The sequence below is a fragment of the Poromitra crassiceps genome (assembly GCF_964638095.1).
Source record: "Poromitra crassiceps genome assembly, contig: HAP1_SCAFFOLD_132, whole genome shotgun sequence".
In the NCBI taxonomy this organism is placed as follows: domain Eukaryota; kingdom Metazoa; phylum Chordata; class Actinopteri; order Beryciformes; family Melamphaidae; genus Poromitra; species Poromitra crassiceps.
In genome coordinates this window covers 125,786-141,732 of record NW_028152229.1, presented here as the reverse complement: position 1 = coordinate 141,732, position 15,947 = coordinate 125,786, and the positions used below count along the sequence as shown (strand labels likewise).

The 15,947-nt window shown below is 45.0% G+C and overlaps 2 protein-coding genes across 4 annotated transcripts in view; both read left to right on the top strand.

Annotated features, from left to right (window-relative positions):
* The window catches only part of LOC310800917 (uncharacterized protein), a 36,187-nt gene extending 27,722 nt beyond the window's left edge, over positions 1–8,465 (top strand). For all 3 annotated transcript variants that reach the window (XM_083664797.1, XM_083664798.1, XM_083664799.1), the window contains 3 exons: positions 2,845–3,000; positions 3,203–3,345; positions 8,375–8,465. In XM_083664797.1, the coding sequence (XP_083520923.1) occupies positions 2,845–3,000; positions 3,203–3,306 (260 nt within the window). In that variant the 3' untranslated portion in view covers positions 3,307–3,345; positions 8,375–8,465. The remainder of the gene's footprint in view (positions 1–2,844; positions 3,001–3,202; positions 3,346–8,374) is intronic.
* On the top strand, positions 7,343–15,465 carry LOC310800900 (stereocilin-like; the record flags this gene model as incomplete). The annotated part of the gene is made up of 5 exons (XM_083664785.1): positions 7,343–7,383; positions 8,375–8,523; positions 8,673–8,770; positions 8,951–9,101; positions 15,269–15,465. The coding sequence occupies 5 exons, from the start codon at positions 7,343–7,345 to the stop codon at positions 15,349–15,351; spliced, it is 522 nt and encodes a 173-aa protein (XP_083520911.1). The 3' UTR covers positions 15,352–15,465.
* Between the last annotated feature and the right edge of the window lie 482 nt (positions 15,466–15,947).

Here is a 15,947-nt window from a genome sequence, read left to right as displayed (position 1 = left end):
CCTCAGGTCCACCACCAGCTCCTTTGTCTTTGACACATTGAGCTGCAGGTGGTTCTGCTCACACCATGTGACAAAGTTGGCCACCACATCCCGATACTCATCGTCGTCGCCATCTTTGATACATCCCACTATCGCAGAGTCGTGAGAGAACTTCTGAAGGTGGCAAGACTCTGTCTGGTAGGTGAAGTCCGTGGTGTAGATGGTGAAGAAGAAGGGAGAGAAGGCCGTCCCCTGTGGTGCTCCTGTATTGCTGACCACTCTGTCTGACACACAGTTCTGCAGGCGCACATACTGTGGTCTGCCAGACAGGTAGTCCACAATCCAGACCACCAGGGGGGCATCCACCCGCATCGCCGTCAGCTTCTCACCCAGTAGAGCCGGCCTGATGGTGTTGAAAGCACTGGAGAAGTCGAAGAACATGACTCTCACAGTGCTGGCCGGGTTGTCAAGGTGGGCGTAGGCGCGGTTGGTCAGGTAGATGACAGCGTCCCCCACTCCCAGTCGGGGCTGGTAGGCGAAATGGAGGGGGTCTAGGGATGGTTTGACCATAGGCCTGAGCTGCTCCAGGACGAGTTTCTCCAGGGTCTTGGCTTTTTAGGTATAGGGACGATACAGGACATTTTCCACATCACGGGGACCCTTTGGAGACTCGGGCTCTTGTTGAAGATCAGCTGTAGCACATCACAAAGCTGGGGGGCACAGGCTTTGAGCAGCATGGGGCTGACGCCATCCGGGCCAGCTGCTTTCCTAGTGTGTAGCCTCATAAGCTGATTCCTCACCTGGTCCGCTGTGATGGTCAGCGTGGGTGGGGGGGGGGGGGGCATCATCAGCTCTGAAGCCCTTTGGGGGGGGGAGGGGCGGTGTAGCCTCGTCTCTGGGTGACGGGGTATAGACAAGTTTCCTGGGCACTTCCGGTTTGCTTCCGGACTCGGCCGCGATCGTGTCTGTCGGTTCCGGTGTTTGTGAATACGGAGAAGCGTAACGTACTACCGTAGTAGCCATAGCGACCGCCGAAAAAATGCAAACTTGGGATCATTCTGCGAGTCTCCTATCTAATGAAAGAGTGTCTATCCCACACCCGTTGACACTGGACACATGGGAAGATAATATGTGTAAATGGCCGAACGTAACTACAGGCAGGATTATAGCGTATTTTGAGGAATCAATGGCGGTGGATGGCAACGCGATGAACAATCTCAAAAGCTCCGAAGCGTACCAATATCTCCACAGCAACAAAGTAAGTCGGGTATGTTGTAACGCTATGTATTTCATCAAATTACCCCCGTTGTGAATGAATATTACGGCTATTATTCCAGTGTTGTCATTAAGAGGCCGATTTCGCAGCAAGAATATTTAATTGGTCGGCACGTCGTTCTCGGTAAGGACGCTTTCGTTATTGAAACAGACAACATGCATGCACACTCCTACTGTAGCCTATCTATCTGCATTTGCAGACATTCATGAACCCATATCTTCTGGACATTGCCTTGATGAAAAAACAACGCAGCTAAAAGTAATAAGTGCGACAGTGTCAGTGCAGAGTGCAGACAGCGCACAACTTGAATCTCCAGCAATAGGCTACGCACCTTAATCTCTCCCACTCCACACCTGGCACCTGCGTCAGCTCTCCTGCACTCGTTCTCGGCTCGCATGTGGCTTTATTGGTGGTAAGCATTTTGATTCATCTCCTCATCATACGAGCGTCGGGCAACAAGCGCGAGCCATTGATTGATTGATTGATTCGCCCGAGTAGGTAAAAAGGCTTTTTACCTCCGCTAAATTGACAGCCTACGTCGGGTCTCTTTTGCTTTTGACGGCGGCAGGCACGCTTCTGTTTCTTTCCTGCCGTCTTGCTGGCCTCGGCTGAAGTAGGCTACTTGTTGCATGATCTCGATTAAAAAAAAAGGACTGGCCTAGCAAGGGATGTCTGTTTTGACATTTCGGTTTCCTCCTGTGTGTTTCCTCACAGCGGGTCCAGCGCTGGCCGGCGGGACTGATGCTGCTTGTTGTGCAGCTTTTAAACGGCGCTCTACAGTAAAGAAAGTGTCTGCTATATTTTTCTTTTTCACCAACACTCAACATACAGGGGGCGGAAAACATATGATGTAATAAGTCTCTATTTAAGTCGTAGCTTATTGGCAACATCAGGCTGCTGTGGACGCTATGTGGACTTAACCGGAAGCCGGGGACATATAAGGCTGCTATGGCGCCGCCCTAGGCCAGCGCTGGGAAACTTGTCTATAGCCTGGGGGATGAGGGGGAGGGGAAGGTGATAAGCCTGGAGGGCCATCAGCCAGAGCCGGAGGGGGGGGAGGGGGGGGGGGGGGCCACGACCCGTTCCTTGATGGGCCACGACCCGTTCCTTACACCCTACCAACGCCAACAGCTGCTCAAGAAAGTCAAAGAGGTGAGACTCTCTTCCAGCCATCCATCATGCAGGAACTACCACAGTGAGAACATCACATCACGTCACATCACACATGCATTTCATTCCAGGCTTCTTCCCTATGGGACATTTCCATACTTCCTGTTTACATTTGAAACCCCTCCTAAATCCAGTTGTTAGGGTTGTCTTTTTTTAATTGCAAAACATGTAGTACAAATGTACAAAGGTGATTTAATAGATTTCTTATTGTTGGAAGAATATATTGTTTTAGTATATTGTTTGCTACGCTTTTCAAAAACAATAAATAAAGACTTTAAGTTGGTGAATATGGTTTTATGGATGTGAAATGTTGCTAAAATGTCTGCCATGTTTTAACTGGGGTCTCTCTGGGATTTTGTGTGTGTGTGTGTGTGTGTGTGCATGCATGCGTGTGTGTATGCGTGAACACGCGCATGAAGGTGCATGGCCACATCCGCTCCATGTCTCCGTCCCTGGTCGCTCAGCTGGGTGGACTAGCGGTGGAGATGTCAGAAGCAGAGCTGGGCACCCTCCGTCTGTCCGAGCTGAGGAGTATCTACGCCATGGGATCAGTCAACACCTGGACAGACAGACAGGTATCAGCTTCGGTCATAGCCGGAGACATATTACATCCACTGTGTTGTGTGTTCACTCGCTTTCTGAAACAAATTGTACAAGTAGCACTGGCATGCTATACAATACAGGGTGAAGGTACAAGTACGTTGCTAATACATCCACCTACAATCCTGTTTGAGGCTATTTTACGCTCACTCATTCTCTCCATGGCTTTCATCCTAGCTGGCTGTGCTGTTCAGCCGCTTGTTAAACGCCACCAAGCAGAAACCTTCACAGCTGGACTCCAGCACTTTTGTGGCGATGGGATACATCGTGTGTGGAGCTAAAACAACAGAGATGCGTTTTTTCAATGCTGTGGAGTTCAGGTGAGACGTGTGTGTGTGTGTTTATTAGGGGTGTCAAAAATAATCGATTATAAGATGCATCGTCGATGCGGACGTGCACGATTCTGCATCGATTCACAAATGTCAAGAATCGATTATTATTATTATTATTATTTTTTTAACACGTTGAGTGCCAAGGACGAGATATCTCGGCTTACATGATCCAACCGTTGAGTGCCAAGGACGAGATATCTCGGCTTACATAAACATTTTTTTTTTTTGACGGTGGGACATCGATCAACCCCTTTTACGTCTCCTATCCCAGAATTGGAGGAAGAGAATGTGTATAATCTATTTTACCGACCAGCTAGGTGGCGACGGTGCCCTCCCGACAGAGAGAAAGTCAACCAAAAGCAGCCGCCTCCCGCGGCTGCTTCCTCCATTCTCAAGGAAATGGCTTGCCGATTTTACAGTCATCAGTCACCAGACTCGCCGCTCTCGGGCCGCGCCAGCAGCAGCACACGGGGGATTGCAAATTTGCATAATATATTATGGGTGAAACACACTTTGAAACGCCCGCAGAAAGGCCAGAATCGCACGCATTCCGAAAACCCAGAAACGAACGAGCCTCATTCTCATACTGTAGGCGGGAACGCTTTCGCGCTGCTGCGGTGGGGGGTTCCAGAAATGGACTGGGTGGGCAGCATAAAGCCTAGAGTCGCACGGGGCTTCATCGGGGCTCTCAAACCCAAGAGACGAGTGAGCCCTATCCACACTCGCTGCCAGGGAGGGAGGCTGCTCAAACTCGCTGCCAGGGAGGGAGGCTGCTCAAACTCGCTGCCAGGGAGGGAGGCTGCTCAAACTCGCAGCAGCAGCAGCAGAGCACTCGCTTGTGACAAACGCAGGCTGAAAGCCACTAGACACGCCCACGGAGGGAGGAGTTGAAGGAGAGGGCGTTCGGAACTATATTGTTTGGATGTCTGATCTCTCACTGATGCCAAAAATAAATGGTTAAAGTGACTGTTCTGCCTGTTTGATTGAATTTCACAAAACTGCGATTATCTCAGCTTTCACTCTCAGACAGCTGAAACCATGCTGTACTCAACGGCTAATATCTACATAACTACTAACTCTACAAACTAACTCTTTTAGACAGAGAAAGCACACATTCTATTAGTACTTTTGTGAACTTCGTGTTCACAAACTCCAAGCAGAAAAGAATCCTCGGCTCTTGTAAAATGAGCCAGAATCCTCAAAAAACGGCCTGGCAGAAGCTACCTACAGCAAAAAAAAAACGGCTGGCAGTCAATGTGTTAATAATCAAATAAAATATAATGGAAGTACATGCAGTTGTTTATTTTAATTATGGATCATAATACAATGCAATTCCAAATGCACTTTTATTTTAAAAGTAGTCACGCAGTGAGAAAAAAGAAAGTGAGAAAAAATAAATCATTGGGGAATATTGGGGGAAAAAAGTGATGCATTGATTTAAGATGTATCGAGATGCATCGATAATCGAATCGAATCGAATCGTAGCCCTCTGAATCGTAATCGAATCGTGAGGCTAGTGAAGATTCACAGCCCTAGTGTTTATACGTGTATATTAGGGCTTTCACAGTCAACAAAAAAACACTAGTCGACACTATGCATCATAATCAACTAATCGTTCATCTGTGGTGAAGAATAAATACATAAATTGAACATAGATTTGTTTGAACACTCATTTTCCACATGACGCCATGTTAAATCAACAGAATTGAAGGTACTTATTCACCTTATTCTTTGCCCACACATGGACGCTTCCGCATTACGTCATTTCGTAATAGTATTTCCGTTTTAGACTTGCCAAAAACCTCGCAGGCAAGATGGCCGCCCACACTCTCCTCCTAAACTGGCAGAATTACTCCCCCATAAACTAACATATCTTGGCCAATAAGTATGTAACATACAAAATAAAACAACCCGTAATATCTTAATTTTATGTAGAATGCAGAGGACATGTAACTGTTTAGTTAAACTTGCATTCCAGGAATATTGTGCTCTAAAGATGACGTTAGTGGAGTCGAGACTGTTTTGTCCTGAAACCCACCTAGGTTGCGCCAGGCGTAACCTATGTGGGATTCAAAATAACGCATCCGAGATAGAAACGTTATGAATATAGCCACGTTTATAAAAAACAAACTAACGCTGGTGATCCGTATGGAAACAGTGTTACTCGAAATGGTTAAAAGTTATATCAATTTGGTCATTCAGTGGCATTTTACTGCCATATAACATAACTAACTAGCGGCTAATATTAGCCACAGTAGGCAACTAGCGCTGAACCGGAAGAACAAATACGTTTGCGTTGAACGCGGAAGAGAGAAAAAGTGGGTGTGGTGAATAAGGTGAATAGACAGAAAGACTCATCTATGTTGTTACTGAAGTCAAACAGTCGCTATCTCCAACTCAGACAAGCTGCTGGGGTGTAATGGCTCATTTGTAAACAGCCTCTCAGAGCCAATCAGGACTCTGCTATTTCACATATGTGACGCCTGCGGTCGGAAGGTACCGTAATTCGGCCGTGGCCGTTCTCTACAGCAGAGGATCAAAGTTTTTTTTTGAAAAAATGTGGTTTTGCTTTTTTTTACAATAGTACAAAATATATTATTTGAACTATCCATTCCATATAAAATGAAGACGTTTTGGGATCAGTAAATAGGTATATTTAGCGATTTAAAAAATCAAGATTTCAGGCTTGAGTCCTAGCTGAGGGGGGTTTTCTCATTCATTTGCATGCGGCGTTTCACTGGCTCACTGTCTGCTATTGTTCCGAGTTTCGGCCAATGAGCCACATCAATAGAATTCAGCGTGTTACATGGGGGCGGGGAGCAAAGCTCTGTTTACAAGTGACAACCCAAGCAGAGGGGCGAAACATGGTCCCTCCAGACAGTGTGGCTGACTGTTTCAAATGATAACAAAACAACCACTATTGCAATTTGCAATACATGTCCCGCAAGGTTTCTGAGATTAGGGGAAAGTCTGAGCTGGCGTTACGCTAAACCAAACATGGGGAGGAGTTGCGGATTTGTTTGGCGTTAACGTTAGCTGTTGTGTGGTGGCTAGCTGGTTGTGGCCTACCTAGCTAGTAGTTCAGCAGGCAGCGGTCCACAAGCTTGTTGTGACCAAAATCCCCGCATTTAAAGCACTTCATACTCCCAGAGCTTGCGTAAACCATAGAGAACCTCATGCATTACTCAAAATGAAACGTCCAGGGTTTGTGTCTCCAAAAGCAACCGCTAACGTTACATGCAAGGTAACGTGAAGCTAACGTAGCTAGCAGCTAGCTACGTTAGCTCGAAGAGTACACAAAGAAGCAAAGAAAGAAGTGAGTGTTAACGCAGCGCTGCCGCCATTTTGGCCCGAAAATCGTCCCCTTTTGCGTGGTGTCATCGTCATGGGTGTCTCCAAAATTGCGGGTTTCTTGTGTGCGATTGACCCTCTCCAGCACTTCTTATCAATAAGTTCTTTGGCGGGACATAAACCATAGATTATTCGCCTATTTTCAGATCAACTGTAACAATCAATGAGGGGAAACACACGAAACACACACATCTCTTGTTGAGAACAAAACTTTAGCGTGCTAGCGAGGCCTGCTAGCCACGGTGTGTGTGTGTGTGTGTTTTATTTTTGTTCAGCAGCTCCTGTCTCTTATCAAATCTTTATTCATATTATATCCTATTATTATTATTATATAAATGAAACCTTTATTGCCCCTCAGGGAATTTTCTCTGCACAAGGAGCCCAAAAAGAACATAATAGGCACACATGTAATAATAATTACAATAATCCAGATGAGAAGTGATAAAAGCATGGATACCTCAAAATTAGATAAGATATTTGATAAGATTTTTGCTTTCAGATGTTTTATTACAGAAAGTTTATGAAACCCATCACCTAAACAGTAGGCTATTACATTCTATCATTGTCTTACTTGTGGCCTGTGTCCCAGTGTGTCAGAGTGACAGTGATCAGCTGTGGGGAGTGGTCAATGTAAATGAGGAGCCACTGTTCACCCCCCCTGGCTGGCTGTCCCAGGTGTGAAAAACTTCTCAAACTTTGGGAGCAGATTTCTCAGTTCCTGCTTCCCAGAGTGTGAACAATCAAATAAGCATATCTCCTTCAATTTTTTTCAGATTACAATGTGTGACACATCATTTGAAAGCTTACAGTCTGCCATTTCAGAATCTGTAAAAATCAGAAAAATGCCCTCGGCCTAATTGAGGGTCAAAACGCCAGCTGGTGTCACATATCTCCACATTGGTCCCGCCTACATTAAGTTAACCCTTTACTGGCTGTTTTTGAGACCCTTTTGATGAGAATTGATCATTTCTATTGTGTGAAAAAAATATATCTTCAGCGGTATTAATCGACTAGTCAACTATTATTTGGAAGTAGTCGATGACTACTAAAATTCAGTAGTCGTGAATACCCTAGTGTATGTGTATATATATCTATTATTATTATACTATTATATTGTATATTATTATACTATAATATTATTATCTATTTACTAGTATAATATTATTATACTAGTATTATATATAAATACTGCTGGTTTAAAAATGGGCTGTACATTCACAAAAAGATCTATATATAGTGTGTATATATGTATATACTGTATGTGTGTGTGTATATATATATATATATATATATATATACACACACACACTATATGTACTGTATGTGTGTGTGTGTGTGTGTAGATATATGAGGACCGCTTTTATGACTGTTGAAGCATTTTCTGAAAATCTCATAAAAAAACGCATTTACACTGTATGCTTCATTTACACTGTAGCTTCATTTGCACTGTAGCCTACGCTTCTGTACTGAAAATCATAAAAGTCATACACTTTTGTTAACCACAGACCTTATTTCAAGCATTCAACCAAAATCCTCACACATAAATCCCATTGACTTTTACACATAAGAGGCGGAAGTGTTAACATCCAGGTCCGGACTCATTCCTGTGGTACTTCTGTCCCCTTTACTTACTGTGTGACCTGCTGTCTCCCCCTGGTGGCTGCAGTAAGGCTGTGCTGTGGCTGGGTCAGCTGAGGCTGTCCTGCTCACCAGACCAGTTGCTGGCTCTCGTCGACCTTCTGCAACACAGTCTTGCATTTGGACCCACAGGTAACTGGAAGACTGATGTCTTCATTGAGATTGGAGTTCTGGCAGGTAAGACACATCCACTCTCCTCATGTTGAGCACCCTGATATGAACAATCCTCTCTGTGATCATCTGCTAAATGTGATTTTTCACTCAGTTATGTTGGTGGCTGTTTAGCTCTGGGAGCATTGATGCTACTTCACTTTCTCGTTGTGCAGCTGGTCTTCCAGATATGTCCATGTCAGCTTTGGTGAGGGACCAAATTGAAGGAATCACACCTCTGGCTATCTCAATGATACCACCTGAGCAGTTTAGTGTAAGTCTTAAATGACTATTATTACTAGTTTACTGTACACTGACCTGACTTCCACAAAACAAGTCTATGGAGTTCTATTCAGCTTTTGTTCTGGGACCCGAAATGTCTTGTTATCTATGTTGGTGTGTTCATCTTGACAATTCGTGCCTCCCCTCATTTGGCTCATGTCACCTTCTGCAGGTGGTGTTTAACCCGAACCAGATCAGCATGTTCTCCTATGAGCAGGCTGTGGCAGTAACAGCTGAACAGGAAGCAGCCCTGTCAGGTAACCAGTGGAAAGCCCTGGGTATTGTGCTGTCACCTTGGGAGGACAGGCCTGCCGACTTCAGAGGTAAACCACTGCAACTTGGATCATTAAAAAAATAAATTAAAAAGCCCATTGATAAATTAGAAACATGTACTTAAAGGCCCATTCCGTTGGTTCTGGCGAGAAATAAATGTGCACAAAGTGTTTATTATTGGCACTGAGTGAATGCGCTTTGACGTCACTTAACACATTGAGTGCCAGCCATGTTTTCATTCCTGTAGGTAAGTTGTGCCAGGGGTGTTTTTGACGATTCTGGCTCATTTTAGAACAGCCGAGGATTCTTTTCTGTTAAGAATTCATGAACACCAATCATCTAAAAATAACTAATAGAATGTGTGCTTTCTCTGTCTAAAAGAGTTAGTTTGCAGAGTTAGTAGTTATGTAGATATTAGCCGTTGAGTACAGCATGGTTTCAGCGTCTGGAAATTTATTCAGAGATAAATGGCTTTTTGTGAAACAGTCACTTTAACCATTCATTTTTGGCATCAGTAAGACCGTCAGACATTCTAAACAATAGTTTTGAACAGTAATTTCCTCCATAACAACAGGAAACACCCCTCTCATTCAAACTCCTCCCTCCGTGTGTCTTCTCCTCCTTCCTCCTGGCTCTAACAGCGGGCGTGTCAGAAGCGCGTTGCTGCTGCCTGCCTGTCTGTCTGCCTGCCTGCCTGCGTGCGGGGACGAGTCTGAAATGGATTACTGTAAAATCGCCAAGCCATTTCCTTGAATGGCTTGCTCCCGCGGTGTGTGTGTGTGTGTGTGTGTGTGTGTGTGTGTGTGTGTGTGTGTGTGTGTGTGTTCGCGTTGCTCCGCGGCTCTGGGGGGAGGGTATCTCTGTCCGTTCTGTGTGTGTGTCTCCGGGCTTCTGACTGTAAAATCGCCAAGCCATTTCCGCGGGAGGCGGCTGCTTTTGGTGTACGGGTCCCGTGGCTGTGGCTTCTCTCTGTCTCTGTCGCCACTTAGTGGTCGGTAAAATAGATTACACACATGCTCTTGCTCCTATAGTTATCTCGAAGATGTAAAAGGGGTTGATTGATGTCCCACCGTCAAAAAAACATGTAAGACGAGTTATTTCGGCTCTGGCACTCAAGCGTTGGATTATGTAAGACGAATTATTTCGGCTATGGCACTTAAGGTGTTAAAAATGGCGACCAGGGGCGTTTCTCTCCGACCAGCCGTTCAGAAGATACATGGAAAACCGCAGTTTCGAAGTGGATAGCATCTCCCGCCACAGCTAGAGGATGTGACGTCTCGCGCGTTCACGTCGAGCTTGTCTCTTGTCTAGACGCTAACAGGAAATGGCTGAAGTAGCTTTTAACGTTACGCTCGTCGCTAGCTGCTAGCTAAAGGAAACAACAAACACAGACTCCAGAAAAAGTCCAGACTAAATAAATAAATATTTATCTAATGAAGCCCGTCTGGCCAGACAGCAGCAATGTGACCGACATCGGGGGGGAAACTAGAGTCAGGACTGTGTTTTCGGTTCATGAAGGGAACTTGCTGCTTGTAGCTACTGTAATGTGGTTTTGACCAGATAACGTTAGCTGCTTGCTAATGGATTTTCAAGATTTTTACTGTCACTCCGTAGTACAAGTATCTGACCACCTGGTCAGAAACTCTGCTAACATTACCGTCTTGTGTGAAGTAATGCAACCCTAACGTTAGTACCGTTATGCTTATGGTCATGGAACATTATTGTTTGACTGCATTTAGCTGCGGTGGTGAGTCGTTAGCTTCATGCGGGGGTCACCCCTATGTTCCCACAGCCCAATGTTCCCACAGCCCTATGTTCCCACATTTCTAAGATTTCAGCCCTATGTTCCCACAGCCCTATGTTCCCACATTTCTTAGATTTTTTTTTCTTCCAAAATAAGGCCCTGTGTTCCCACATTTCCCAACAATAGTCTTGTTGCACAACCACACCAGTCTCAAAGTTTTGCGTGCCTTTGATCATGCAAGAATACACATGATCATGAAAAAATACACAATATGACTAGCACTAGTTAGCAATTCATCCATATCAGATTTGGCCCCAGCCCCCTAAACTACAAGAAGTGGTTTGCACTAGTTCTCATAATGTTCCCACGTTTACTAAGATTTACTTACTCTTTGTCTGTGTGCATTTTAATTTTTAATTTTATTTTATTGTATTAATGAAGAATCAAAAAGGCATTCACAATCCAACTTACACAATGCATCACTACGAATGACTGAGTAAGGTCAAAGAGACAAAAAACCACAAAAAATAACAAAACACAATGTGATCTAAACGTTTCGATGCAGAATGTTCCAATTTGCACCAAATTTGGTGAAGGCGTGTTGCGTGGAACACTTTTTTGTTGATCACGATCCGTCCATAGTTGTTTCTATTGCGACAGTTTGAAAAACCAAATGCACTATTTCGTAAATACTACAGCACGGATTTTCACGATATTTGGTGGAGAGGTGTAGTTCCGACGACCCCCTTATATTTTGATCGTAATTCGCGGCCATGCCCCATTGGTGCTGAGTGGTCCACAGTGTTTGCTCAGATGGCTGCTATTCATGGAAGCTTGATCCCTGGAAACCGTGGAGGAAAGGTTTTAGTTGTTCAGAATTTCTGTTTCCACCGTCATGAAACGAGAGGAGAAAAGATCCATTGGCGTTGCTGGCGCCAGAAATATAAATCTTGAAATAGTCTTCAAAGGACAGCACTTGCAGATTGCCTGTTCCTGGCACAAAAATGTTGAGTGAACTGCATAAATAGTGCAATAAAGGTTGAGTTAACTGCATAAATAGTGCAATATTTTTATTTATTTAAATAAATAAAAAATTAATCTTATTTTGATTGTTTGCTAGTAGCCCTGGCTTGTGGACATGTGCTGTTCTCTGGCATAATTTTGACACGTCCTTTGCTAAACTTAGCTCCTTAAGGCCAAAATACACCGAACATGTATGTCGCGCAAAAAAACGCGCCGCGCCTTTTAGATTCAATTATATTTAATGTAAAGTCTCACACCGGCCGTGGCTTGTCAGCATGCAACGCGCAGCACACGCGCTGCTCTATGTTACGCCACTGTTCTATTTTCAACGCGTTGCTGCTCTATAAAATAGTCAAGAAAGGGCTGTGGGAACATAGGGCTGTGGGAACATAGGCACGCTCCCCTTGATGCTAACTAATAGATTTAGCTATATTTATAGAAATTACCACCAGCCCCACTAATAACGTTACTGTCTTGTGTTGATAATGAATGAATCTAACAGTCGGAAATATGCCTAACGTTAGCCTACTGTCTGTTATGCTTACGGTACATTGTTTGACGGTACCGTACACACAGGGGGAGCAGGCTATTTCCTGGCTTGTGCAAACATGAGTATCCACTTCCCGCAGCCAGCAGGCTCTGACTGCAGTGGGACTGCACATACTAGTAGCATTAGCTTGATGCTAATCGCGGCTAACTAATATTCATTTACATTTATAGAAATTACCACCAGCCCCACTAATAACGTTACCGTCTTGTGTGGATAATGAATTTAACAGTCCTAAATATGCCTAACGTTACTGTTATGCTTATGAAACATTGTTTGATTGTTCAGTTTGGTCAACTCCAGGCATTACCATACATACAGGGGGAGAAGGCTATTTCCTGGCTTTTGCTAACATGAGTATCGACTTGCCCGCAGTCAACGCAAGCCAAAACACGACCAAACATGCCACAATAACGTCCCCTAATTCACCCAGAATCCTTCCTGGGCATCTCGAGGCTGATCTGACCGATAAATTGTCCAGGTTGCCGTTTTCAAGTGACTTTTATGAGTTAACGTTACAAAGCAACGAACAGCTCTGCTGTTGCCAGGCAACTGCTTGTGCGCGTGCGAGTATGGTGCCCGCGCGTCAGCTCGTTCACACGCTGCCTGCAGTTACACTAACGGCCACCGGCGTCAGTAATAGTGAGTTTTGACGGATTGGGCCTTTAAGTTCACAAAAATCACATCATTTGTATGATCTTGGGACAATCCACCAAAATGGGTAAACATGAACAAACCTCTCAAAGCTCAAAACATTCACTTAAATCGCATGATTTGACAGTGGCTTTTCTTTATTTGTAAGACGTTTATTTAAACTCTGTTAGGGAAATGTTCTTTGATTTTTCGAGCGCCTTCATTACATTACATTACATTACATTACGTCATTTGGCAGACGCTTTTATCCAAAGCGACTTACAATAACACATTTTTTGTCAGCAATAGAGCAATCAACTATGGAGCACAGTCTATGACAACTACAACTTCTGAAGGAACAGTGGTACAAGTTTAGGTTAGTGGTACAAGGTTGGTTAGTTTTTTTTTTTTTTTAAGAAAGAGAGAGAACGAAGTTAGATCAAGAAGGGCCCAGATGGAGCCTGAACAACACTATCCAGCCACACATTCTAGCAAATAAACTGATTCAATATAAATTGCATAATTCAACCATCGCCTGGTGCATGAGATATCTTGTGCCTCAACCTCAGTTTGTTAGGCTGGACGACACTGTATCAGATATCATCTGGACAAAAACTGGAGCCCCTCAAGGAACAGTTTTAGCTCCTTTTTTCTTTATTCTTTATACTGCGGACTGCAGACATAGTGAGGCCATGTGTCATATGCAGAAATTCTCTGATGACACTGCTCTTATTGGTCTCATCAACAAAGGTGACGATCGGGCCTATAAAAAGGAGATTGATTTATTTGTTTCCTGGTGCGATGACAATTTTTTACTGCTCAATGTTGAAAAGACCAAAGAGCTAGTTATTGATTTTGGGAGGAAGAAGGCAGAAGTCTCCCCTGTCATTATTAAAGGGCTGGAGGTAGAAATAGTCCAGTCTTATAAGTATCTCGGTGTCCACCTGGACAGTAAGCTGGACTGGAAGAAGAACACAGATTCTGTGTTCAAGAAGGCCCAGTCTGGACTTTTCCACTTGAGGAAGCTTAGATCATTTGACATCAGCAGGTCACTTCTTCATGTGTTCTACCAAGGTATCCTAGCTAGTGTCCTTTTCTATGCTGTGCTCTGCTGGGGGGGCAGCCTCACTGTCATGGACAAAAATAGGATAAACAAAATGATTAAAAAGGCAGGCTCAGTGATTGGCCTTCCCCCTGATTCTTTGGAGATGATTATAGCCAAGAGAACAAGGAGAAAATTGAATTCTATTCTTTCTTATGAAGGCCATCCTTTGTTTAATGTATTTAATGCCCTGCGCAGTTCGTTTAGTAATAGGCTTTTGATGCCTCGGTGCTCTACTGAGCGATTTAGAAGATCTTTTGTTCCTGCTTCTGTAAAATTCTTTAATGAACACTGCTAGCCTTGCTTTGTGAGGCTCTCTCTCTCTCCACTGTATTATTGTTATTGTGCTGTATGTTACTGTTTCTTGTTTGTATCTGTTCTCGCTCTGGTGGCAAACCATGTTTCCCCTCGGGGATTAAGAATAAACACCATACCATACCAAAAGAGGCCTGAAACACAACATGTAGCTAACAGCTCTGAACACATGTAGCTAACAGCTCTGAAACACAACATGTAGCTAACAAACATGTAGCTAACAGCTCTGAAACACAACATGTAGCTAACAGCTCTGAAACACAACATGTAGCTAACAGCTCTGAAACACAACATGTAGCTAACAGCTCTGAAACACAACATGTAGCTAACAGCTCTGAAACACAACATGTAGCTAACAGCTCTGAAACACAACATGTAGCTAACAGCTCTGAAACACAACATGTAGCTAACAGCTCTGAAACACAACATGTAGCTAACAGCTCTGAAACACAACGTGTAGCCAGGTCTGAAACACAACATGTAGCTAACAGCTCTGAAACACAACGTGTAGCTAACAGCTCTGAAACACAACATGTACCTAACAGCTCTGAAACACAACATGTAGCTAACAGCTCTGAAACACAACATGTAGCTAACAGCTCTGAAACACAACATGTACCCAGAATTGCTGGAATCAGGTGTTGCCACACTTACAAAGCAGCTCCTCCCATTCAGTCTTAATGGAGCAACAGAAACTAAGTGTGACGGCATCATCTAAACTGGAACTCTGTTTACTTTGCCTTTTGTTTGTGACACGCCCAAATACAGTGTGACCAATGGGCATTCTATTTTCCAGTTCTATTGGTTTGACCCGTGTGTGTGTGTGTGTGTGTGTGTGTGTGTGTGTGTGTAGGGAGAGACTCATCGGGGCTGGCACTGAGCCCCAGTCCTCTGTGTCTCATGCTGATGCTGCTGCCCTGCCCCACCATGCCCTGATCTGCCCCCATCCACCCTGGCTCATGACCTCACTCACCCCTGGCAGACGACCTCACTCACCCCTGGCAGATGACCTCGCTCACCCCTGGCAGACGACCTCGCTCACCCCTGGCAGATGACCTCACTCACCCCTGGCAGATGACCTCGCTCACCCCTGGCAGATGACCTCGCTCACCCCTGGCTCATGACCTCACTCACCCCTGGCAGATGACCTCGCTCACCCCTGGCAGATGACCTCGCTCACCCCTGGCTCATGACCTCGCTCACCCCTGGCTCATGACCTCGCTCACCCCTGGCAGATGACCTCACTCACCCCTGGCAGATGACCTCGCTCACCCCCACTCACCCCTGGCAGATGACCTCGCTCACCCCCACTCACCCCTGGCAGACGACCTCGCTCACCCCTGGCTCATGACCTCACTCACCCCTGGCAGATGACCTCACTCACCCCTGGCAGATGACCTTGCTCACCCCTGGCAGACGACCTCGCTCACCCCTGGCAGATGACCTCGCTCACCCCTGGCAGACGACCTCACTCACCCCTGGCAGACGACCTCGCTCACCCCTGGCAGACGACCTCACTCACCCCTGGCTCA